Raw genomic sequence first — 26131 nt, 5'->3', positions numbered from 1 at the left:
CTAGGGATTACTTTTACCCTTAAAAATGTGGAACAGGCTTAGTATCTGAACTGAATAAGTAAAGCTTCCTAAGCTAAGAGTGTTTCTTTACTAACCTCAGTAATTCAGCAGGAGAAACACTATGTATTTATTTCTACAGTGTTGCTATTTAGCTAGGAAAGAACATAATGGTTTAATTCACAGAACTCAATCTATTAATGATTATTAGAAAGATTTGCAAGCATTTCATTTCTTACTTGGGAGAGCAGCTGATAACTCTCCCATCAAGGCTCAGCTAAAATTCATCTAAATGTACTAGAACATCTCTCTGTTTTTCTCTTTCCCTTTCATTCACACACATACACTATCACAAGCACACAGTTGATTATTACATTGAAATCGATAGAACCTATCAATGAACCTAAAAATGGCCTGAAACTGGGAAACTCACCTTTAATACTGCCCGTTGATCTCTGGAGCTCAGAAATATTTGTGTGCCTGCTCAGTTATAAACCTCTTCTAAACGTGGCCATTCTTTTCCTTCCCTGTTGTCATACTTGAAGATACATTTGCATCTTGTGACTTATTGTTTGTTTTCTGACAAATACTTTTGCAAATAGTGCCTCAGAAGAACTGATATTTTCAGAGTAATGGCCATTTGAGTTTTTGCCATTTTCTGAAGCAACTTGTGTTTTGGGGTGAATTTTTCACACATATTTACATGGAGCTGTCAAAGCCCCATGCTGTGAGGTTGGGATGCCGACATGGGAACTTTGCAGTGCTAGGAAAAGAACAGAAATCAGCATGGGGAGCTTTGAGCACATGACCAAGACTGGATGAATGCCACTTTTACCTAATTACATGAGATCCTGAATTATAGAAACAAAGGCTAGCTTAAAAGAAATTCAAATGAAATACTGGTTTTCCTTACTGACAACTTTTCTGAGGAGAAGAAAAGATCCATCTTTTCAAGCAGCATAGAATTGTGGGAGACTATGAATTGCCACACTGAGAGCCGCTGGGAATGCACATTAATCAGTGTCCAGGCAACCATAAATTTTGACCCACTAACTGGACTCAGGAGAGTAAAGGAGTCATTTGTACCAGAGCAAGGCTCCTGTAGGATGTACGCCGCAGGCCTGTTGAGTGACCAGCCAGGTAATATCTGAGTCCCGCTCCCAGCCGTCATGCTCTGAGGCCTCTGGGACAGATAGATTTGCTATGACTTCAGGAATGCAAGCAGTTCTGTTATGCTTTGATTGAGGTTTACTGAAGTTGCAGAGAATCCAGGCCCACCTCCCACAATTTCATCTGGTCTTTTTGGTGTCACTGTTTTACATTCCTGTTGCCTTTGTCTCCTAAAACCTTTCATTTGCATCTCATGGTACCCTCCCCCAATTTTTCTTTTCCAAAATTTTGGTGAAATATACAGAATATGAAACTTACTGACTTATCCATTGTTAAGTGTATGATTCAGCGGCATTAAGTACATTCCCAGTGTGCAACCATCACCACCGTCCATCTCCAGAACTTCTTCACTCTCCCAAACCAAAGCTCTGTACTCAGAAAGCAGTAACTCCCCCAAGCCCCTGACAGCCCCCTGCCCTGTGCTACTTTCTGTCTCTGTGAACTGGACTACTCTGGATACCTGGTGTTAAGTGGAATCCTACAGTATTTGTCTTCTTCTGTCTGGCTTATTTCACTTAGGTTTTCAAGATTCATCCAGGTGTAGGAGAATTTCACTTCTCTTTTAAGGCTGAATAATGGTTCCTTGTGTCTTTATACCACCTTGGTTCATCCACGCATCTGTCAGTGACCACTTGGCTGATGTCTGCCCCTTGGCCGTCACAAATAATGCTGCTGTGAAATTGGCATATGGATCCCTGTTCTGTGGAATGTTGAGTCGCTGTATTATATGCCTGAAACTAATACTACACTGTATGTTAACTAGCTGGAATTTAAATAAAAACTTTTTAAAAATCAGTGAGTTAAAAGAAAATATTCTAAATAAACAAATCAATTTCCCCCAGTTCTATCTGTACCTGTTCCCCCAGTTCTTTTTATTTTTTTTAAAGATTTTTATTTATTTATTTGACACTGAGAGAGCAATCACAAATAGGCAGAGAGGCAGGCAGAGAGAGAGAGAGAGAGGAAGCAAGCTCCCCATTGAGCAGAGACCCCAATGTGGGGCTCAATCCCAGCACCCTGAGATTATGACCTGAGCCAAAGGCAGAGGCTTAACTCACTGAGCCACCCACGCGTCCACCCCCAGTTCTTTCTAAATAAAAGTTTGAAACTACCTTTAAGGGGTAGGGGAACTCACTTTTAGAACTGAGAGATAGAAACAGGAGGATCTTGAATTAAAATTAAGTTTCTTGGGAGTAATGCCTGTGTCCTCTTCTAGCCTGAAAATTACTTGCCCCCTCTGGGATTTGACAAAGATTAAAGATCAACAGTACATGAAGAGTAGTTCCTGTCACATTCTTTCCTTTTCTTTTTTTCTCTAAGACCTCAAAACTAGCCTGAAGTTTCTAAAACCCTCTCCCTGATATTTGACCTTAACCTTATACTGACGATCAGCCTGGTGAATTAGTAGACTTAACTTATGAAACAATCCAGAAGTTTTGAACAATGTTACATGTTCAAATGAACAAATGTTAAACAAAAGTTTAAACAATGGCAGAAGTTTTGTTGTTGTTTTGTTTTTAATCATAGCCCTTCTATGGATCTATATGCGGCTAGAAAAGAACAGAAGGTATTGCCAGTCCAGAGACCATTCATGGGACCCTTCATCATTACCATTTATAATTTCCATAAACATATTAAACTTTTTAACTGTTTGGTTTGGGGCATGAATGGAAAGTTATTTATGCATACGGTTTTTTAAGGACCAGAGAACAAATGCTAGTAAATCGCAATATTTACTTTTAAGAATGGGCCATAAGTCATTTCAAGTTTGTAAGAGGTGTAAGAGGAATTGGAATAGAAAACTGAATTAGCAAAGTATCACCATGGTCCAAGCTAGAAATAATAAAGACTTTAATTAGGAAATTAATACTGAGATAGCCAGGGGCAGAAACAATAGAACTTACGTCCCATGCAAAATTGAAAAATGAAGCAAAAATACTACCTTCCTAAAAAGGATGATCCTAACATCCAGACCAAATGAGTTTACCATTGAAGAGAACAAGTAAAGATCCATGAGGGCCAACTGTGTTTATGTGTGGGAGGTCAGAAAACCTGAGAAAGAGAAGGAAAATCAATTGACTATTATGTCAGAAATGAAGTCCTTAAAAAAAAAAAAAAAAAAAAAATGGCCTGAGATTTTTCAAGTAGGATATATGAATATCTCAAGAACGATTGGAGCAAATGTAGTCATACAAAATTAGAGTAAACTTCAAAAATGTTTCTGAAATAGTCTTTGAAATATTTTTCCCAGGGGCACCTGGCCGACTCAGTTGGTAGGGAATGCATCACTTGATCTTGGGTTCATGAGTTCAAGTCCCACCTTGGGCATGGAGCTTACTTAATTAGAAAAAAAAAAAAAAGTTAAAAAATAAATCTTTTTCTCAAATGTATCTTTATTGAATGTCTTCAAAGTTGTACTTTATAAAGGGGGCACCTGGCTGGCTCAGTCAGTGAAGCATGAAGCTTTTGAGCTTGGGGTTGTGAGTTCAAGCCTTATACTGGGTGTAGAGATTGCTTAAAAATAAAATATTTTTGTACTTTGAAATCCTAGAAAGACAACCTGACTTGAACAGAAAATAGGTTTTAGTCCCAACTCCACCCCTCCAGCCACTTACCCAGTTCTCTTTTTCCTAATCCATTGAATGGGGATGACATTCCATGGCCTGCCTACTCCATGGAATTATTATCTGTGTTAAATTGGATAGCATATGTGAGAATGCATTGTAAAATGTAGATCATTATGGAAATACATTATTATGCATTATAAATAATGCATTTATTGGAAATTATTATGCAAATAATGCATTATTGGAACTAAATTTTTTGCTGCTGCTCACAGGCATTTTTGTGTTAAGAACCTTTGGACAATTTGTATTGCTAGGAAAGAGGGATAAAATAATACCAGGAAGTCCCGGGTACCCATCTTCAGTGAGCTAACTCTCCCACAAGGATAAGAAAATAAATAACTGTAAACATGAGGGTATAAAGTTCTCTGAGAGCAAGATTCAAATCACTAATGCATTACTATTGCCTAACTTGGTACTTGAAAACTATTAGGCTGTCCTAAAATAGATGAAATTGATGAAATTATATAATACAAAGTAAAAATTCATATCAGTAAAATACTATGATAAGTTTTGAGGAAGGAGAGATTCAAAGCCTGGTACATTGCTGGAATCATAGTAATATACAAATAAATACAGGATGAATTAATGAATCATAGGGGAGGTGTCCCCCAAAACTACTTTAGTTACCATTGCAGCTTTTTTTTTTTAAGATTTTATTGATTTATTTGACAGAGATCATAAGTAGGCAGAGAGGCAGGCATAGAGAGAGGGGAGAAGTAGGCTCCATGCTGAGCCTAATGCAGGGCTTGATCCCATCGGAACCTGAGATCACAGGACCCTGAGATCACAACCTGAGCCGAAGGCAGAGACCTAACGCATTGAGCCACCCAGGCGCCCCACCATTGCAGCTTTTGAAAGGAATTGAAACCATATCAGATGTACAATCCAGAAATAGCAGCAAGCGAAAGATGGTTTTTAAACCTAGAAGACGCGAAGTTGCTCAAGACCATGGCCATCAGAAAAAACAGAGATAGGTCAGAGAAGATACTCTCAGAAATGGTATTACCCCCAAGCTCATCACTGATTCCCTGTTTGGGGTACAACCGCATCTCACCCAGGGGCAAGAGCTTCCTTATGGTCAGATATGAAATTTGGTACTCAGTGTTTTGTAGGAATGCGGGGCCTGAACTCATGACCTTGAGATCAAGACCTGAGGTGAAATCAAACGTCGGACATCTAACCAACACTCAGTGTTCTGCTTTAAATGTGGCAAGCGAAAAGATCCTGACCATGTTCTCTTCTGTCCATAGGAATAGATAATCTCTGTGAGAGGGCGCTTCACATCCGCAAACTCCTCCTGACCTTGCCTAGGTCCGTCCTTATAGTGATGAGGTACCTCTTTGCCTTCCTCAATCAGTAAGTACCCTAATACTCCGCCAGAATGTGCATCTTCCACTTCCATTTGCACTGATCTGAATTCTTTGTTCTTGGATTCTGTAACGTGCACACTGGGTCCCACTTATCAGCAGAGTCAAAGAGAAGACGATTGACTATAGACTGAAGGTATGTTTTTCTTAAGCAGATCAAGGTCATTGTATATTAGCGGAAAGACGCAGAAACTGTGGCCGTACATGCAAAAATATACAAATATTACCAAAAAGAACACTTGTCAGTGAAATATGTGTTTTTCCAACTTCCATCCAAAGCTAATGTCATGAACGTTTTTGTCAAAATGATGTAAACCACCCACTCACTGCAGAAAATTGCTGGGATTTTTTATGTTGTAGTGAAGAAAGGAGGGGAACTATAGATGTGAATTACACACAGATCCAAAAAAGAACTTCTGTAAACTCAATATAATGAGACCTTATCAAGAAGAAAATATTTATAAAAGTCTCTGCAGCAATTAACAGAAACCTTAAAAAATCATAGCATTATTTTCAAAGGAACCTTATTGTTTTAATTTAAGCACCTTGATTTTCATTTGTCTTACTTCTTGGGTAATAAAAATGGGGAATATCTTCCCCAAGCTCTATCTGAGAGCCCCCTTCCTAGTTAAGTAATTGGAAATAAAAGAATCTGGGAGGAGTAAACTCAGGGCAATGCCTCCTCCTTCTGGCCTGGGTTCATCCTTCCCAAAATTGGGATTTGTTTTTTATCTTCTCTATTTCTTTGGAGATTTAGAGTTCTCACATGCCATGGAGACCTGGCCCCAGAAACCAGGTCGCTTCTGATGGGGAAATGCTTACAGGGAACGGACATAAGCACAAATGACAGCGGAAACCCATTTGTACAGAAATCACCACTAGAAATAAGCAGGATCTAGAGACATGGATATAAACTATGTTTAGGTTAAATAAATGGCCATAAATATAAATTGTACTCTTTTTTTTTTTTTTAGATTTTGTTTATTTATTTATTTGGCAGAGGGTGGGAGTGGGAGCACAAGCAGGAGGAGTAGGAACAGGAGAAGCAGGCTTCCTGCTGAGCAGGGAGCCTGATGAGGGACTCAATCCCAGGACCCTGGGATCATGACCTGAGCTGCTGCCAGACAATGACTGCGCCACCCAGGCGCCCCTAAATCTTACCTTTAAATTAGCCTTGTTACCTACGGTGGTTTTAAAAATCTGAAGGCTTGCTGACCTTGGTGGGCAAGCATGAGGGCTCCAAGCCTCTGAACAGGCTGTCATGTGGCCTGGGCCCGGGGAACCAGCCATCACAGAGGAGCTGCTTTGGGGCCAGCTCTTCCCAGGGGTGTCACCTGAGGAGTCCTGCCCCTTTCTGGCAAAGAGGAGGGGGTTTCTTAAGTCTATTGCTTCTACAGACATGGATTTCAAACAATGGAGGCATTCTTGGCTGCTCGAACCAAAAAGCAATGTGGGAGGTATCACAACTGACTGAGCTGCCATCATTTCCGAATTCTGGAAGAGGCATAAGACAAAAATTCGAGACAGCCTCATGAACCAGAACTGTTGGGACAATGGGCTTCGTGACCTGAGGTGCAGAGTGGATGGCAGATCCCAGTCAAGGCACTCAACTCAAATATACACCCCTCTTGCCATAATGGGGCTGGAAACAGGGCAAAGTGGACAGGAATCTGAATCTCTTTGTTTGGCATTTGACCTGCCTAGCTAAAGATGGAGTTATTGAAGCAATTGAAGTGGCCTGGGTTGGTTTTTCGTTTCGGGTTTTTTTTTTTTCTTTTTAATTTATTTGACAGATCACAAGTAGGCAGAGATGCAGGCAAAGAGAGTTGGGGGAAGCAGGCTCCCCACTGAGGAGAGAGCCTGATGCTGGGCTTGATCGCAGGATCCTGAGATCATGACCTGAGCCGAAGGCAGAGGCTTTAACCCACTGAGCCACCCAGGTGCCCTGGTTCTATATATTTTTTTCTTTTAATCTTATTTCCTCATCAATATTAAAGCCTCAAATTTTAAAAAATAAATAAATTTAAAAAGACAATCCAGAGGCTTGCTATCTTCACCTTTGATTTCAAGTGCCTCCCCTTCTCATCTGGAGGGCCTTCCTTCCTGCCAACCCTCTACGTAAATTTTCCTGGCACACCTGAGCAAAACCCACTGTGAACCAGTAAACCACGAGAGACAGGCAAAGCAGTGAATCAAGAAAGTTTGTAAAACCTAAATCTAACTCAGCAGAATAGCAAATGTACGTGAGTCATCCAGCTGGCCTTGCTTCCAGCATTTCTGCCCAAAGATGCCCCCTGGCTCACTGCACCTGCCTTCATGCAGAAACAAGCCCCAGCCTATAGGGCGGTTGCTTGGGACAGGAATTATGAAAAGAAAAGGAAATTATTCTCCCTTAATTGTAAAATCGAAATGTGGGTATAATACTTTAATAACAAGATTTTGCTCTTCAAGTCAGCACTAAGTTAAAGACCCAGAAAGATTCGCTGTGACTCTCCCCACCAAGCTTCCGTGTGTCTTGAGAGAATTAGACCATTCTTACTCTGCATCTCACTCCTCTGTGCATCCATTTTCCAGACAATCTGTAACATGATTGTTGCCTTTATTGTGAACTTTTTATAAAAGACTGTATGCTTGAGAAATGGCAGGCAGGAGAGACATATGTTAGCTGAGGAAATTATGCCTTTGTATTTTCTGCTTTCTAGGCTATCTTATTTCTGGAAAAGGGTAACGTATCAGGTCATGTGGCATTTCCGTTTCTTTGTGTCTGTCACCATCTCACAAATGCGGCCAAGTCTCTTTTTTTCTTCTTCCATTTGTCATCTGTTCACCTGGATTTTACATTTCCTTTCAAGATTGACATTTTACTCCTGGAAAGATAATGTCTCTAGCTTCTCCCTAGAACAGTACCCTCTGCATGAGTTAGAGGCAGAACAATCAACTGCTGGCTTATTTTGAGTTGCCTCTGGACAATATCTCACAAATATCCATTGGATTGAATTTAGAAATTAGTCCTAGAGAACCAGAAATTGCCCCAAAGTTTGTAGTTAGCCAACTTGAAAAGGAATGAGAGAACTGGGAATTCTTTTCCCCTTCTCTTGCGCTTACAACGTCTTTTGTGACATTGATTGGTAGATAGTTGTGGTCGTCTTACCCAGTTGTTTGCTTTCTTTCCATGGCTACAAAGAAAAGGTGCTTTGTTTTCCTCCAGGCTTTCCTCAAGATTTACAGGGAAAAACTGAAATCTGAGATGTGTTTGATGAGTGGGAGGGCATTTTAAAGATATCCATAAAACTTTATGGAGCTCACTACTGCCCTTCCTGGATTTACTTGAGTAACATTTATAACATTTACACCGTGGTGTTTACAAGTGAAACTCACTCACTTGATCCTGCTCTCCATTGAAAAAGAAATTATCTTAAATGCTCTTATGGCTCTGAAAAATGCCACTTAGTTAAGGAGGATTTATATTCCCCTTTCAGTTTCTTCCTAGTTGAAAGGTTATAAGTTGTTTTACTTTCTTTGGAATTTGCCAAGGCAACTTAAAGTAGATGGAACCTTATCTTGTTCTCATAATAAAAACCAAATAAAATGCTTTGGATACCTATTTTGAGAATATAAAGTATCTTATTAAACACCAATTTTCTTCTTTCTCTCTGGTGCTTTTATAACTCTTGTCTGTCTCTCATAGCCTTTCACAGTACAGCGATGAGAACATGATGGACCCGTATAACCTGGCCATTTGTTTTGGCCCCACATTAATGCCTGTCCCAGAAATACAGGATCAAGTGTCTTGTCAGGCTCATGTGAATGAAATTGTCAAAACCATCATCATCCACCATGAAACTATTTTCCCAGATGCTAAAGAGCTGGATGGCCCTGTTTATGAGAAGTGTATGGCTGGAGACGACTACTGGTAAGTCCGGGAATTTTAGTCTTTCCCCCGCTGGAAAAATTATGGAAGTATACATATCAGTTTAATAAGAATAAGAAGTGACCATAGGTTGCCAAGGTTGCCTAAGTCTCCAATTTCTAGAAAAAGAAGAAGCAGAACATTTGAGATAAGTTAGACTTGCATGTGTGACAGATGCATTCCATTTACGAACATATATTTAAGGAGTGTGTTTGTGCTAAAGGTAAGTTTCTTAAAAGAATAAAAATCAAGGGGCACCTGGGTGGCTCAGTGGGTTCAGCCTCTGCCTTTAGCTTGGGTCGTGATCCCAGTGTTCTGGGATTGAGCCCCACATCTGGCTCTCTGCCACAGGGAGCCTGCTTCCTCGTCTCTCTCTCTCTCTCTCTGCCTGCCTCTCTGCTACTTGTGATATCTATATGTCAAATAAATAAATAAAATCTTAAAAAAAAAGAATAAAAATCATGACTGGCTCAAATCTGCAATGAATGTATGTCAAGAAAAGATGGGAAAAGACTACAGCCAATTCAGAGCTGAACTCAAGAGCCATCAGTTGATATGCAGTCAGGTGTGTTGGGATGAATTTGCAAAAACTGGTGTATCCATAGGGCAATAATCATATTCTACTAGAATTCAACCAAGTTTAATTTCTGTGGGTATGAATTATCTGTGTCAAAGATGAAGGGACCTGGGCTCCCCTAAGACCAGATGATTCTTGGAGCCTCCAGAATTTCGCTGAAAGACTATCCAGCCACTCTTTAGCCATTCAAGTTTTATGTAGTAGCAGTTGTTCATTTGTTAAATTCTTTCTTTGACTTTATAAAAATATCTATTTCCACTTTGCAGTGACAGCCCATACAGTGAGCACGGTACATTGGAGGAAGTGGATCAGGACGCTGGTACAGAGCCCCACACCAGTGAAGACGGTATGCCCTTGTGCCCATACTATTATAAAACTAACCTTAATATCCATTTTTTTAGAATTGCTTATATTAAGAATTCAGTAGGATACAAAAGAAAATTTATAAAATATGTGTAAAGTATGAAGAATAATATTACAGTGAACACCACAGACCACCACCAAGTTGAAGAAAAAAAGACATCATTACCTTTGCCTCCCCTGTTATGACTACCTTCCTTACTCCGTCAGGGGTAACCGCTATATGTTAGTTTTTCAATGATTTGTTGTTCCATTTTCTGTTTTCTTGAACTTCCTATAAATGGAATCATACTGTATATACTTCTCGTGATTTTTTTTTTTACTCAGTATTATATTATGTTCCTGAGATGCACCCACATTGTTAATGCAATTATAATCATTTATTTGACTACTGTATGATATTCCATTGTATTTATTTTTTATTGATGAATATGGGGGTATTTTCCATTTTTTGCCATGAAAAAGTGTGCTGTTAGGAATATTTTGAACAGGTATGCTACTATAGTACCACAAATGTACAGGACTGTCTCCAGGATATATGCTTCTCGGAGTAAGCATGTTTCAAACTTCACTAGATATAGAGCCAAACTGTTTTTTAAAATAGCTGTAATGATATACACACCCCACCAGTAGTGTATCAGCCTTCCAATCGGACATATTCATCACCACGTGATGAATTTTACCAAATATTATTATCTTTGCCAATATTGTTGTGATTTTAGTTTGCATTTCTCTGATCACTGATAAAGATGTTGTTTTACAATATAGAGTATTAACAGAAAACTTGGCATATAGTAAGAACATCAGATCAGGAGGTAATTGCCATTGAAAAGATACTTTGTTACTCACAGTAAGCAAGTGGAAAGGGTACATCGTTGCCACAAGTGGCCACACAGAAAAGCACCAAGGTTGGTCAGGAGGCGGAGGAGGAAGGAGCAACTGGGAAAGAGTCTTTGCTGGGGTTTCTGCAGGAAGAAACAGGCGGGGCAGGGTAAACAGGTTTCAGATGGGCTAGTGAGAATAATTCCAGTGGGCTCTGAGGAATAGGGGTGGTCTCTGGTTGTCTGATACATGGCACAGGAGGTTAGGGCAGGTGCATAGCGACCCAGAGGAGGTGGTTGGGATGGGCTCTGGATTGGCTGGTTTGTCTTTGAAAGGCACAACAAGTGAGTTGTTTATACTATCCAGGAATTGGTGATCCTTGGGAGGGCCAGTCCCTCTGGTAGCAGCAAGGTCAGAATACAGAAAATAAAAAATATGTCAGAATACAGAAAATAAAAAATATGGTTCATATAGATATACTGACCCTTGTGTGCTTCAGTTTCTTTTTTTGTGTGAAATTTCTATCAAGTGTTTTGCCCATTTAAGGTTCACTTGCCCACTCTTCATTTCTCTGGGCTTTTTCTGCTTGGTTTAATATGATTTGGCTTTGGTTTTTTTCTTATTTATAAGAGTTCTTTGTGGGTCTGGATCAGGTCTTATTGTGTTATGTTTTGCAAATATCTTGTGCTCTGTAATTTGTCTTTCATGTGCTTATTATGTCTTTTGCTAAACAAGGAAATTTTAAAGGAGTTGAAGTTACCCAGTCTTTTCCTTTATGGTTGTTTCACTTTGTATCTCCTTTAAGAAATCTTTCTGTGCTGAGTGCAGGTAGTGAAGATAATTCTCCCATATTCTCTTTTTTTTTTTTTTTTTAAAGATTAATTTATTTATTTATTTTGGAGAGAGAAAGAGCATGTGAGCATGAGTTAGGGGCAGGGGTAGAGGGAGAGAGAGAAGTAGACTCTTTGATGAACAGGGCTCATGACCTGAGCCACCCAGCGTGCACCCCTACCCACCATATTCTCTTTTAAATGCTTTCAGGGGGCACCTGAGGGGCTCAGATGGTTAAGCCTCTGCCTTTGGCTCAGGTCATGATCTCAGGGTTCTGGGATTGAGCCCCATGTTGAGCTCCCAGCTCAGAGGTGAGTCTGCTTCTAAACCTCTCCCTCTCCTCATGCTTGCGCTCTCTCTGTCTCTCTCTCAATAAATAAAATCTTTAAATAATAATAATAATAATAATTAATAAATAAATGTTTTCAGGTTTTAGTTTTCACACATAGGTCTTTATTCTACCAGGAATTTCTTTGGAGGTATGGCATGAGGTTGGGATCCATTCCTTTTTCTCCATGCGGATGCACAGTTGGCCCAGCACTAATCGTCCTTTTTACACAGCTCTGCATAAACCACGTGTCCTCTTTGCACAAGTCTGTTTCTGGGCTCTCTGCTTTTCCACTGATCTACTTCTCTATCCCTCCTATCTTAATTTTGGTACCTTTTTAAAAAATCTTCGTATTTGGCAAACCAAGATCTCTGACTTTGCTCTCCTTAACAATTCTTGATCTTTTGCAACTTCAGTTAAATTTTAGACTCAGTTTTTCAAGTTCTTAAAACAAACAAAAACTAAAAACCTGTTGGGATTTTGATTGCAGTTGCACTATTCTACATATATTAACATAGAGAGAAGTGTTATTTTATAATATTCAGTCCTCTAGTCCAGAAACATATTTCTAGTTATTTAATGTCTCTCAACAAACTTTTATAATTTTCTCTTTAGAGACCATTTTTTTCTCTTTCTAATAAGTTTAATCTTTAACATTACTTTTCAACACTTTTTTTTTTTTGTCATTTTAACAGTTTTTTATTTAAAATCGTACATCAGGGGCGCCTGAGTAGCTCAGTCATTAAGCATCTGCCTTCATCTCAGGTCATGATCCCAGGGTCCTGGGATCAAGCCCCATATCAAGCCCTGCACTGGGCTCCCTGCTCCGCGGGAAGCCTGCTTCTCCCTCTCCCACTCCCCTTGCTTGTGTTCCCTCTCTCACTGTGTCTCTCTGTCAAAGAAATAAATAAAATCTTTAAAAAGGAAAAAGTCATGTATCAGTCATATATCATATATCATATTCCCACATCTTCATCTTCTCAGTTGTTGCTTCCTTATATTTGCTCTTTTCCTTTCCTATCTGGCAAGATTTGACTTTATGTTCAAGGATCTTTTTGTAGTCTTTGTCCAGTTTGAATCTACTGATAACCCCCTTGCCAGGGTAAATGCCCAGGTGGACAGTTGTGCCATTGGCCTGCTCTTCCTGTACTCATTCAATGAAGATGACATATTTCTTCTTTTCTTTTTTTTTTTTTTTTAATTTTATTTATTTGACAGACAGAGATCACAAGTAGGCAGAGAGGCAGGCAGAGAGAAAGGGGGGAAGCAGGCTCCCTGCTGAGCAGAGAGCCTGATGCGGGCTCGATCCCAGGACCCTGGAATCATGACCTGAGCCAAAGGCAGAGGCTTTAACCCACTGAGCCACCCAGGCGCCCCATTTCTTCTTGTAACCAAGACCACTTTGCCCATTTGCTGACCTTTGTGGTATCCTCACACAACTTGTACTTCATCATCCTTGTGGATGTGTGTGGATCAAATGTTGTACTTCTGTCTCAGCTCTTTGGAAAGAGGGAACCACATAATCTTCCTGGGAATATGGGAAGGTGCAGTCGAATGCCTTTTCTGGTACTTACTCTGGTCAGAAGTCATGAAGGGATTAAACCTCATTTTGGTCACTGGTGCTTCAGGGATGGCTGCTTGACACCTTTTTTTAAGATTCATTTATTTATTTCAGAGAAATAGAGAGCTGGGGAAGGGGCAGAGGGAGTCTTAAGCAGACTCTGCACTGAGCACAGAGCCCCATGTTGGGGCTCGATCACACAACCTTGAGATCACAACCCGAGACGAAACCAAGAGTTGGATACCCAACCAACTGTGCCATTCAGGTGCCCCAACACTTTTTACATATGAACATATAAAGCTGTCAGATTTCTCTTAGTATCTCTTTAGCTATATACATGATCCTTTTATTCTCTCTTTAGTTATGAATAATCTGCTTTAAACCCAACCACTGAGTTTATATTTATAATTTTTTTTCTACAGTTTGCTTGGTTCACTTCCGCATTGGCTGCTTAATCATTTTTTACAGTCTTTGGCTCTTTACTCATATTAATCCTTTCCATTGTTTTAAATTGTGATTGTGATCCTTCTAACATCTGCAGTCTTCCTGGATTTGTTTTTGTTGGTTCTTGTTCATTGAGTCTTATTTTTCAGAGTGTTTGGTAAATTTTTTATGTATTCTTGGAACTGTGTGGAGCTCCTTTAGGCTCAGTTGTAGGTAAGTTCCTCCAGAAAGGCTTCTCGTTTACTTCTGCCTGGGGCACAACCACCTTCACCATATTGAATTTTTAGCTTGAGGTTTTCCAGGCCACCCAGGTAGTGTGATTTTAAACTGTAAACCTACCTGAGGATTGGAATGTGGTCAGGATTCTTGGAGATGATTTGTTCCAAGACTTGAGATAGATTCTATAGATTCTATTTTTAAGTCCAGGAGGGGTGGGAGTGATGTATACCATCTCGGGAGAAGCACGGAGGGCTAGGAGGGAGGAAGATTTCTAGAACTAGAAGCTCACTGTGACACTGAGAGTGTGATCCTCTCTGGGGCTTTACCTTCTCCACACTGAGCAGACCCTGGACTTGGTTTTTTGTCCAAAATGAAACCTTAAGTTAACCAGGAAGGAAAAATACCCTCAAGGCAAACTCTGACTCACATTTTCTCATGTTCTATTTACCTCACCGGGTTCCTACTTTTGTTGTTTTTTGTCTTTAATATTCCTTACTGTCATGGAAAATTATTAATGAAATTACAAAGATTATTTAAATCTAGGGTTTTTCAGGGCACCTGGGTGGGTCGGGCGTCTGCTTTTGGCTCAGGTCATGATCCCAGGATTCTGGGATGGAGCCCCACGTCAGGCTTCCTGCTCAGTGGGGAGCCTGCTTCTCCCTCTCTCTCTGCTGCTTCCCCTGCTTATACTCTCTTCCTCTGTCAAATAAATGGATAAATAAAATCTTTCTTTAAAAAAAATCCAGGAGGGGGTGCCTGGGAGGCTCAGTGGGTTGAGCTGCTGCCTTCTGCTCAGGTCATGATCTCAGGGTCCTGGGATCGAGTCCCGCATCGGGCTCTCTGCTCAGCAGGGAGCCTGCTTCCTCCTCTCTCTCTCTCTCTGCCTGCCTCTCTGCCTACTTGTGATCTCTCTCTGTCAAATAAATAAATAGAATCTTTTTAAAATATAAATAAATAAATAAATAATTTTAAGATTCCAGGAGGGACACCTGAGTGACTCAGTTGTTTAAGCGTCTGCCTTCGACTCGGGTCATGATCCCAGGCTTCTCCCTCTGCCTGCCTCTCCTGTTGCTTGTGTTTGCACTCTTTCTCTCACTGATAAATAAATAAAATCTTTTTTAAAAAAAAAAAAAAGCTTTTTCATTGATTTCAGCAAGAAGATAACAGTAATCAGGATGTCTGATGTCCATCCTGTGCCTTTAAAAAAAAGGTTAAATGTTTCACTTCAACATGCATTGCATTTTAGATTCCTTGTTTGTTTGTATATTAAAAAGTTATATCTGAGCCCCCCAAAATTTTTCTTTATGTTTTTAAAAAGTAATATGAATTGACATTTTCAGAAGTTCATTTAGAAGAAATTCTTTACAATGAAAGCTTGTACTTCCATGATGTTGCTTTTGAAAGTCTCTGGGCCCTACCTCTGCCACCATCCCTTCCTTTGACTTGAGTTTCTTTGTTTCTCTGTATGATTTCTTCCTTTTTCACTGATGACTTCTGTCTCTCCTTGCTTTCCCTAGTGGCCAGGAAAGCTAAGACAAAGCCCAACCATCTCTCTTCCCAAACATCAGCCTCCCCACTGCCATCTGTTAGTTGTTCCTGCCTCTTGATTACAAAAGAGAAGTTTCGCTGAGGGCTCTGTGTTTTCCATAATGTGTTAACCACATTCATCTGGTTTTGCTGGAAAGAAAAATTGTGTACCAAGGGCAGATACCCTTGCCCACAGGCAACCTCTAAATTTTCCAAAGTTAAAAGTTAATCAAAAGATTGATTATCTTTGTGATTCCCAGGTATTGTCTTGTCTTTTCTCTGTGGTGGTATCACTGGAGAAGGGTAGCTTTGGTTTCTGAAAGACAAGCTGTTCTAGAGCAGAACCGTCACCTGCGAGGGCTGTGAGTAACAGATCTAGGCGGGGAAGTGTCAGGGACAGCAAGGTCCCAAAGAGAAAATGCAGTGTACTAGTATTTGACAAGAAATGGAAATACAAGACTTAATAGCACCAGGCAGTCAGAAAATCAGCTGTACTGAATTTTTTCCCTTTTGCGCAGAGCTGTAATAGCTGTAATAGCCACATAAAGAAATGAAGTTACCATGTTCACTCTTACTGTTACCAGCAGCGGCGACATTCTGCGAAGTCTGACGAGCTTAAAGGACAATGTGGCTCCATAGGAAAGGGAATGGTGCATTGCCATTACTTATGGTAATGGTGCATTACTTATTACTCTGCAATAAGTAGACTAAGATGTTTATAACCAGCTTATTGATTGACACTTGACTGCGAAATGACTCCCATGGGAGTGGAAAGAGTCAAAATAATGAAATTGCTCAGAGTTAGTAGTTGATAGAGAATTACCAATAAAAATGTACTTCTGATTCATCAGGTCACTCTTTCATAATCTCCCCACACTTGAATTAAATAAGCAGAGCCTGATAATCCTGTTGCTAGTTGTTTCAACAAATAAACAGAGATAAGAAGCATAGAGTGCATGATTATGAAATTATGATAAAATACATATATATATATCTGTTAAGTAGCCTTAAATAGCCCTTGGCCAGCACTGACAGTCTGTGACTGAATGTCTAATTAATGTCTAAAGAACGTTAATGGTTCTTTCTTCATTTCCCTTTGACAAGTACCTAGACTGCACACTATGTTATGAGCTGGAATCTTTCCACCTTTTTCATTAAAATGAAATTCAAAGTACACAGGAAGGCTGACATAGGAATTTGCAAATTACATGTCATGAAGCTTTTTTTAACAAATCCTCCCCATGGATATGTTTATTCATGTCCCTGGTACCATGGACATGTTTATTTCTGTTCCCCAAGGAGAATTAGGGTTAAAAAAAATTGGCATCTGTCATCTCTGATCAACCAGGATTTATTCTTTATCTGCAATTTTAAAAACAAACCATAAAGTCAATCTCTTTGAATATAAAGTTCTAGTTCCTCCTCTATAAAGCATATTTGTAGATATTTAATAAAGCTGCTATTCATACTGTTTTAATAAAGAATATAATTTTAGGGGTGTGTGGATGGCTCGTCATTAAGTGTCTGCCTTCCACTCAAGTCATGATCCCAGGGTCCTGGGGTCGAGCCCAGCATCAGGCTCCCTGCTCAGCGGCAGGAAGCCTTCTTCCCCCTCTTCCACTGCCCCTTGCTTATGTTCCCTCTCTTGCTGTGTCTCTGTCAAGTAAATAAATAAAATATTTAAAAAAAAAAAAAAAAGGTTTGGCCCCACGGACCCACAAACTGACAGATCCACACAGACAAATCTGCCGGGCTCTTACAAGTGCCATGTCTGGTTCCTCCAGAGTCACCACTATGAAGAAAGTGGTTCAACAGCTCTGGCTGGAAGCCGGGCTCAACCTGGTGAAGGTTTCCCAGGCAGCTGCAGATTTGAAATAGTTCTGTCTGCAGAATGTCCAACAGACCCCCTGCTAACTGGTGTATCTTTAAGTATGAATCCATTTAGACCCCACAAAATCTGTTCTTTTTTGTAGTAAAATGAATCTCTGGATGGTTTTCTAAACCACTTTTCATGAACCAGTGAATATTCAAAGGAGAACTAAATTTGAAACCTGTACAAAAGCAAATCCCTGTGACATGTGCCAAACTATGTAAACTTCTACTTTTGTCAGTCCTCAACATCTGCCTCTCTGAATTTTCACAAATTTCTATTTCACAAGGGTAATTATTTTATGTACAGTAGCAGCAGCATGCAATAAAATATTTAGTGTAAAAAATATATCTATAATTTTGGAGTACCTGGGTGGCTTGGTTGGTTAGGTATCTGACTTTGGCTCAGGTCATGATCTCAGGGTCCTGAGATTGAGCCCCGCATCAGGCTCTCTGCTCAGCAGGGAGCCTGCTCCCCCCACCACCACCTGCCTTTCTGCCACTTTTGATCTCTGTCAAGTAAATAAATAAAATGTGTTTTAAAACTATATATATATATGTGTGTGTGTTTATATCTATATATAGATATAGGTAGATATCTATAGATATAGTGTGTATATCTATCTATAGATAGTTATAGTTATAGTTATAGTGTGTATATCTATAGATATCTATCTATCTATCTATAGATATCTACCTATATCTATAGATATACACACACATATATATATTATATTATATTATAATATTTTAGCGGCACCAGGGTGGCACAGTAGTTGAGCACCCGACTCCTAGTTTCAGTTAAGGTCATGATTTCAGGGTGTTAGGATTGAGCCCCACCTGGGCTCCATGCTCAGTACAGAATCTGCTTGAGATTCTCTCTTCCTCTCCCTTTGCCCCTCCCTCCCATCTCGTGCCCGCTCATTCACTCTCTCTCAAATAAATAAAATCTTCAAAAGAATATATGTATATATAATTTTAGGAGGGAATACTAGAGTGCTAACATGATCTGAAAGTTATAGTCAGTTTTTGTTGTTGTTTAGTTATATTCAATTGTTAAAGAACTTAAACTGTTGTTTTATTTTTTATTTATTTATTTTTTTAAATACTTTATTTTATTTGACAGAGAGCGAGATCACAAGTAGGCAGAGAGGCAGACAGAGACAGAGGGGGAAGCAGGCTCCCCGCCTCTCTGCTGAGCAGAGAGCCCGATGCGGAACTTGATCCCAGGACCCTGAGACCATGACCTGAGCTGAAGGCAGCGGCCCAATCCGCTGAGCCACCCAGGCGCCCCTGTTGTTTTATTTTTACACCTACTTTGCTAAGTAGTATACTACATGTAGATTATAGTATTTAAATGTATAGCTGAAATTCATGCAGGCCCTTCATATAAGGTAAACCCTAAGCTTTTTCCATGTGTTTGTTGATTTTTTATGTTTGTCTCTTACATGGCCCAGAGAATGTTTGAATTTTTCAAGTGAGAAGGAAGCCTAGCTGACTACCCAGTGATTTCTTATGCAGTTATTCCATATAAGATATTAAACATATTTTAGGAATCTTTGCAGAAAAATCAACTGTTTTAAATGGGAAGGTTCATTACTAAGCAAAATCAAAGACAATTTCCTTCGAAAATATTTGACAGATAGACAAGTTTTAATCTATTATGTATGCACATATGCTAGGGTACTCGGAAACTAATACATGCTCAGTTTTCAGCAAATAAGACATTGCTCGTTGCATGTACATTTGCAGAAATGTACAGATGCATGTACATTTCTCTGAACTTTTAGCACTTGTATTGGCCCTTTCTCTGTTTTATTGATTAGAAGTTTGCTCATCTGTGTGGATAGCAGGGATAAAGATGGCGGGGATGGTGAGAGACAGGAGGAAAGATCTTAAGACCCAGAACTGAAGGGCTTTTTGTAATAAGCTGAATCACAAAACGCATCTCTTATAGTTGTTTTGTATAGTTTGTCCTCTTATTTGCTTTCAACCTTTGTGACCAGAATTAGATCAGTGCTAACATTCCAATTCTAGGCCCAGAGTTCAACATCTTTTCTTTTCTTTCTTTCTTTCTTTCTTTCTTTCTTTTTTTTTTTTTTGAATTTTGAGATCTTTCAGGGTTCACATGAAGTGAACCCTACAGGGTTCCTACAGAGAGATCCCAGCTTCCCTCCATGGTAAAAATCTTATATAACTGCAGCATAATATCACAGCCAGGAAATCGACATTGAAACCCTCCCTCTGCCATGTTCACGTTTCACTAGTTTCAGGTGCACTCAGTTGTGTGTGCAAACATTTAGTCACATACGGTTTCATCATCAGGGTCCTTCATGCTCCCCCTTTTATATCCGTGGCCATTTCTTCCCAACTTTGGCAACCACTAATCTATTCTCCATCTTGATTATTACGTCATTTCAAACAGGCTAGATAAATGGTATCACATAGTATGTCACCTTTTGAGATTGGTTTTTTCCACTCACTGTAATCCCCTTGAATATCTTTTGACCTCTGGATAATATAACTTTTGAATCTGGTCTTTTAATTTGGGTATAAGACAGTCTAAGTTATGCTGGTTTCATAGGCAACTAGAATTTATTACTGATCCTAGAGAAAACAAACTTATCTCTACTGTCGGTGGTAGTTGGAAGATTTGATAGTGCCAGATAAGTACATGAAGAAATTAAATGTACTCAAATAGTACTTAATGTGCTGGGTTTTGTAAACTTGATTTTTCTTTAAATAAGCAAATAAAGCATAAACTTCCTAATGTTCTGGGATAGTGATTTTTCCATGTTATCCGTGGTTATTAACATGTTATGAGGGAATTCCATCATTGTCAAAATAATATCGGAGCTGTTATGGAGGACATTACAACCCAAGGAAGGATCTCATATATCATGTTGCAAAGTTTAAGATATTTTTTATTAGTCTGTCATTCTATCTCTGGTAAAAGGCTGTGGAAATTAAGATCCAATGTTCCATTTTTCTTTGTGTGAAAAACTGATGACAGCAAGAGAATGTTTTTCTGTAACTCTCTTAACAGCCTGAGTTTATCCCCCATTGAGGACTTAATACATTTTTCACTCTGGATATTGAAATGGCCTGGTTTATTTCTAAGGCCTCATAGAGAACTTTCACACAGCGTGTCATGCTTACCTCACGCCTCTGTCCGTCATTATCTTCTGGTGTGTTCTTTGTAGAATGTGAGCCAATAGAAGCGATAGCCAAGTTTGACTACATGGGGCGATCTGCCAGAGAGCTGTCCTTCAAGAAGGGGGCCTCCCTGCTGCTGTATCACCGGGCGTCTGAGGACTGGTGGGAAGGCCGGCACAACGGCATCGATGGGCTCGTGCCGCACCAGTATATTGTGGTGCAGGATATGTGAGTAGCGTGGGCTCTCCCCGCCCTCTGGGCTGCTCCCACCCTCCTGGCTGCTCCCACTGGAAGACTCCAGTCACTATTCCTAAACTGACCTTGGTCTTTTGAGAAAAGAGCCGATGGGATTGCAGAGCCCAAACCTCTGAGCTGGGCACCATGCTTCACCTCGCTGTTGGGCCTTTGCTAATGGTACTTCGGGGCCAGCAGGTTTTTATTTCCCAAACTCCACCAGCAGATTCGGAGCAAGGGCTAGTGAGAGATGCCCTGTGAAGCTTTCAGGCTCCTAGAAAAATCACCCATGTGGAGAACAGCTTCAAGAGCTGTAATAACACCGCTAGTTCCAAGCCAGCCATACTCCTCTTTTGCTGTCCAGCTACCATTTCAATTCCAGATTCCCCAGAAGGAAGACACTGACCTAACATCTCAAGAGAATCATCATCAGCCTTCTTTTTTCTGTTTTTTAATAATATTGCTGTAATTTAAAAATATTTAAAGAGATGAGAAGATGGTCATAATATATTAAATGAAAGAAATAGGTTGCAAAATCATATGTGAAGTATAATCCCTATTCTGTGAATATTTCACAGTATAGCACTAATATATGATTTTTCAAGGAGAAGAGAAATATACAGCATAAACTGTATACAGTGATTAAATGATTCACCCTAATTTTAGAAAAAGAAAGAAATGTTAAAAATGTATATCTCAGAACCCAAGAAGTATTGTGTGTGTGTAGGTACAGACATACAGTCATAGATATCTAAACTACATAAACATATTGGTGTCTTGAGTATAAGTTCATACCTATATCTGCAGACATCATACATGTTTACCCGGGCATGGATTAAAAAGTAGAGAAGGCTATTTTCTCAAATTCTAGCAGCAGTGGTGTCTGGCTATTATATCATGACTATGATTTTGCTCTTTTTTGCATATCCGAATCTTGCACTTTACCTGCAGTGAAATTGTATATTTTTATTATAAGGAAAGTCGTGTTGATAAGAGAAAGACTTGAATGTGTAAATGCTGTCATTTCTTTTTTTGTTGTTCCCATTCATCTTGTGAAAGACCCTCACCCTGGATTCTCTTCATTGTAGGGACGATACGTTTTCAGACACTCTGAGCCAAAAAGCTGACAGCGAGGCCAGCAGTGGGCCAGTCACTGAGGACAAGTCTTCATCCAAGGACATGAACTCCCCAACAGACCGGCACCCTGACAGCTATCTAGCCAGGTGGGTGGAGTCTGACCATCAGGCCCCTGAACCTCAACTTTCCCAAGTGCTTTGAGGAGCCACAGAACCCACAGCTTCTCGTATCAGCCAGTGTGATAAGCTCTCCTATTTTCTCTCTCTTTTTGTGTATTTCTAGACAAAGAAAAAGAGGAGAACCACCCCCTCCAGTCAGGCGTCCTGGCAGGACCAGTGATGGCCATTGCCCCTTGCACCCACCGCACGCTCTTTCCAACTCCTCAGTTGACCTGGGGTCCCCAAGCCTGGGAGGTCACCCCCGGGGCCTGCTACAGAACCGTGGCCTCAACAACGACAGTCCTGAGAGGAGGCGCCGGCCAGGCCACGGCAGCCTGACCAATATCAGCCGGCACGACTCCCTCAAGAAGATCGACAGTCCTCCTATTAGAAGGTCCACGTCATCGGGGCAATACACAGGCTTCAATGACCATAAGCCATTGGACCCAGAGACAATCGCTCAGGTAAGATGCGTGGAATGGCCTGGCACCTGCTTTGTACCTGGGGTGTGATGAAGGAGGGATGTAGGACTCCCTGTCTGTAGTCCTGCTTTTTGTAGAGAACCAACTAGGGAAAACAGAAAAGAAATTAGTCCATTCTTTAAGGCCTGACTAAGGTCTCTTTAGAAGACCCATTTGTTACTGGAAGGGCCCAAGTGATTAGGTTCATATTGATTTAAACAGAGACATGGCAGAAGTGTAGGCCCCAGGGCATTCAAACACATCACTGCTAAATAGCCAGGAAAAGACTGAAAAAGAATAATAATGAGGAAAAAAAAAAAAAGAATAATAATGAGGAAAGACTAGCCCTACCAGATCCCTAAAGCATGCTAAAGATAATAAAATGGACAAATTGATATAAAGAATGGAGAGCCCACAAACAGTTAAATATTACTGTAGGAGAATTATGACCCTTTCAGCTTAGGAGAAATGCTGGATTAGTCTGTAAATAGTAGGAGAAATAATGGCTAGCTGAAGAACACCAGGTCTGGGTCCTCGTCTCCCTTCTCTTCCCAACAGTTAGTGCAGAAGACTTCATAGTTTTTTTCTAATGATTAAAATTGACAAAGTAAAGGTAAGACAAGATTGATTAATGGATTTTCTATCATTCTGCAATTTTTCCTCTAGTTTCCGCCCCCAGCATAGGCCATCAACAAATAATGGGTATCATCAGTGATGAAAGAGGTTTAATCTAAAGCATCTTCCAGCTGTCTGAAGCTTAAAAATGAACTAAATCAATCAAAAAAGAGAGTGAATGAGAAATAAATAAAACAAACATGGGGAACTATTATAGATGGATTATTTTTAATAAAGAGTACCCAAGGAGACCTGTACAGATGTGACAAACTTTCAAGCTATTTCCAATATCCTAACTAAAGAAAATTTTGGATGTAAATTAGATTGTGAGGGGGTTTAATGTGTTTTTTAAAAATTAAACCAATTTTAAATGTATAACAGTTTTTCAGCAAAATCAAAAAGACTTGACCTTTTGGTTTTCTCTGTTTGAAATACTACACAAGGTCCATGGAGACCTATATAGAACCAGTGAGATTTAATTACAGCTGAATTTAATGGTTTGAGAAATCCATAAGGTCCCTGCTTGTAATAAGCTGGTGAAACAGGATTTAGGTTAGAAAGACAGGGAATTAGGAGCTTAGGAGTGGGAAGGTATAACAATGCCTATTTAACCCTTTTGCTTCTAGAACCAGGAAATCCTTTTGTTTGTTCCTTTGCTTTTGTTTTTAAGTGGGCTCCATGCTAGGCATGGAGTCCAATACAAGACTCCAGCTCATGACCTGAGATCAAGACCTGAGCTGAGATCAAGAGTCGGATGCTTCACCCACTGAGCCACCCCAAGAAATCCTTTCATTGTAAATTATAAAAACAAAAACTCAACAGATAAATCAGGCTCTGCACAATCTCTCTGGGGCAAATAGTTATAAAAAAATCCATATGTTTAGCATCAAATAGAAATCACATATGAAAATAATCACTTGAAAAGTGATGTCATCCTCCCAGAATGGCTTCCAGCTGTGTCCTTTATTTATCTTTCCATCTCTCTTCTCCAGATTTTCCCTTGAGGACAAGAAAGCCTGCCATCATGGTGTTCATACAAAAAACATGCAGATTCTCTTATTAAACAAATCAGTGGCATCCCTGATGGGGCTTTTCTAAAAAATGACAGTATCCATATGCGATCACTGTAGCTTGGTTTATTCATTTAGCAAACCTTTACTGAGCACTTACTGTGTGCCAGGTCCTGTGCTAGGCTTTAGAGAAGCACCGTTAAATCATCAGCCAGCTGCTTTCTGAAGGTGCTTACGACCCTGGGAGGGATCGGAATATGGAAATCATTCCCATTGTGTAGCGCCCATGGGAGGGTTATGTTCCAGCTGAGTGAAAGGAGCCCTGGGCATGTAGAGGAGAGACATGCCAGTCAGCCTGGGTTGGTGGTTCTTCACCCGTCCTCTCCCACACAATGCTTCCACCTTTTCTGTGTGTGTGTGTGTGTGTGTGTGTGTGTGTGTGGTAAAACACATAATGTCCAATTTACCACCTTAACCATTTTTCACCACACAGTTCAGTGAAGTATATTCACGTTTTGTGAAACGGATCTCTGGAACTTTTTCTTCTTGCAAAACTGAAACCCCATACCCACTGAAGAACAACTTCCCTTTCTCCCCTCCCACCCCCAGCCCCTGGCCACCACTGTGCTGCTTTCTGCTGCTGTGAGTGTGACTACCTCACAGAAATGCAAACAGACAGTGTTTGTCTTCTCATGACTGGCCTCTTATTTCACTTAATGTCCTCAGGGTTTATCCATACTGTAGCATGTGGCAAGATTTTCTTCCTCTCTAAGGTGAATAATATTCCGTTGATGTGTAGACCACACTTTGCTCGTCTATTCATCCATCAATGGAACATACTGTGCCTTTTTGAAATTGAAATAGGTATTTTGTCATTCCCCCTTTACTGTCTGAAATAAATTGACAGATGAGATACCTAATTTGAAACAACATATAAAGCTCTAAGTACAATATACAAAAATACAAGGAATTAAATATTAAAACAAGTATACTTCAGTTAATGCTTGAATAGGCTAAAAGACAAATTAATAAGATGCTTTCACCTACGTATATAATTACCATACATACAACAATTAAAAAATGCATATGAATATAAGATAGAGTTAGGGTCAGGGCTCAGGTTATTATAAATAGGATTTTCACCTCCATCAAGGTCTGAAGGACATTCAGAAGTTGAACAAGACGCAGGATAATTCATTGCATGTAAATTACCTGGAATATTGCAACAGATCTAGTACGTATAACCCAGCACACCAAATGCCACTAACGCCATCTTGTTCTTGTGCCATTCAAAAACACACACACACACACACACACACACACACACACAGGTGGCTCAGTGGGTTGAGTGACCAACTTGATTTCGGCTCAGGTCATAATCTCATGGGCGGTGAGACAGAACCCCACGCCAGGCTCTGCGCTCAGTGGGGAATCTATCTGAGACTCTCTCCCTCTGCCCTGCCCCCGACTCATGCTGACAACTCTCTCTTTCTCTCTCTCAAATAAATAAAGAAATAAATCTCTTAAAAAATAAAATACTCACACAGCATACTACAAAAATGCCCTCTCTAGGGCAGTACCCTTCCACTGAGATCCCCTGGACAAGAGCATCAGAGAAAGGCTTAAACTGAATTTTGAACAACTGCTAGGAGTTAGATACAAAGTAGTGAGTGCTCAAAATTATTTGTTAAATGAATGAAAGAAGGCTGCTTTTCATTCCCATTCCTATCTATTTCTTGAGAAATTGTTGCAGAGTCTAAACTGGAAGCTATCTTTTAACTATAAGCTGAGATAGAATTCTGAATAGTAAG

General features: G+C 40.0%; 1 protein-coding gene and 2 pseudogenes across 2 annotated transcripts in view; 2 read left to right on the top strand and 1 right to left on the bottom strand.

Annotated features, from left to right (window-relative positions):
- The window catches only part of SRGAP1 (SLIT-ROBO Rho GTPase activating protein 1), a 260617-nt gene that overhangs the window by 232604 nt on the left and 1882 nt on the right, over window positions 1–26131 (top strand). For both annotated transcript variants that reach the window (XM_059403610.1, XM_059403611.1), the window contains exons 16-21: window positions 5045–5150; window positions 8850–9074; window positions 9915–9994; window positions 20813–20993; window positions 22088–22222; window positions 22359–22698. In XM_059403610.1, coding sequence (XP_059259593.1) covers window positions 5045–5150; window positions 8850–9074; window positions 9915–9994; window positions 20813–20993; window positions 22088–22222; window positions 22359–22698 — 1067 coding nt within the window. The remainder of the gene's footprint in view (window positions 1–5044; window positions 5151–8849; window positions 9075–9914; window positions 9995–20812; window positions 20994–22087; window positions 22223–22358; window positions 22699–26131) is intronic.
- On the bottom strand, window positions 12939–13597 carry LOC132020172 (large ribosomal subunit protein uL24-like; annotated as a pseudogene).
- Window positions 17425–17713, top strand: LOC132020801 (guanine nucleotide-binding protein G(I)/G(S)/G(O) subunit gamma-5-like; annotated as a pseudogene).

The sequence above is a fragment of the Mustela nigripes genome, chromosome 6 (assembly GCF_022355385.1).
Source record: "Mustela nigripes isolate SB6536 chromosome 6, MUSNIG.SB6536, whole genome shotgun sequence".
Classification (NCBI taxonomy): Eukaryota; Metazoa; Chordata; class Mammalia; order Carnivora; family Mustelidae; genus Mustela; species Mustela nigripes.
The sequence above is the reverse complement of the archived record's forward strand: the minus strand, read 5'-3'. Positions and strand labels throughout refer to the sequence as shown.